At 37.7% G+C, this 689-nt stretch overlaps 1 protein-coding gene across 1 annotated transcript in view; it reads right to left on the bottom strand.

Annotated features, from left to right (window-relative positions):
* The window catches only part of LOC140919844 (uncharacterized), a 2,666-nt gene that overhangs the window by 623 nt on the left and 1,354 nt on the right, over nucleotides 1-689 (bottom strand). The window contains exon 2 of the mRNA XM_073366513.1: nucleotides 21-656. Coding sequence (XP_073222614.1) covers nucleotides 21-656 — 636 coding nt within the window. The remainder of the gene's footprint in view (nucleotides 1-20; nucleotides 657-689) is intronic.

The following is a 689-nucleotide window of genomic DNA, read 5'->3' as shown; positions in this document are numbered from 1 at the left end:
GGTGCACCTTTTGTTTTAACCTTGGCAACCGGTGGAAACATCGACGTAGTCGATGGATACGCGATCTCTCGTAATTTACCTTTAAGTGAAATTTTTCCAGGTACATCAAGTTCTTCAAACTTTTTCACTATGACATCTATTTCATGTTTCATAGATAACTCTGAAGGTTGACTCGATGCATCAACATGGAAAGTTAATTTACTCCACCAACCATGAATAGCGTCTAATGGAATGGAACGTGGGATCATACTATACCTGGCTATTTCACATGCACAAGGTAGACCATGTGTTGTCCTAATTGTGCAACGACACTCAGTCTGATCAATACCTACATACTTCACGCGATCATATTCTGCCGCAATGTGATCAATTGCATTTTTTGACACAACACCACGCAAATTCGCGTATAATCTGTTACTATAACGATGCACCTTTTGAATGATGCTCTTTTCAAATGATGCTATTATCTCATTGTGTTGTAATACAATCATGTTATTGATGGTTTCCCAAACACTGCATATATCACCAATACTATCTTGTAATATCCTTTTCAAACTCCAATGTGCTGACTCAACCCTTTGTGTTTTGGTGTTCCCAAATTGCATAACTTTATTTGTCCACGCCTCAACAAATCTTTCCTTGTGAGGAATTAACCACTGCTCGTGTACATAATCATAAAAAATAGAACA

Source organism: Cicer arietinum, chromosome 3, assembly GCF_000331145.2.
Source record: "Cicer arietinum cultivar CDC Frontier isolate Library 1 chromosome 3, Cicar.CDCFrontier_v2.0, whole genome shotgun sequence".
NCBI classification, from domain to species: Eukaryota; Viridiplantae; Streptophyta; class Magnoliopsida; order Fabales; family Fabaceae; genus Cicer; species Cicer arietinum.
Note: the sequence above shows the minus strand (reverse complement) of the source record. Positions and strands in the feature narration are given on the sequence as shown.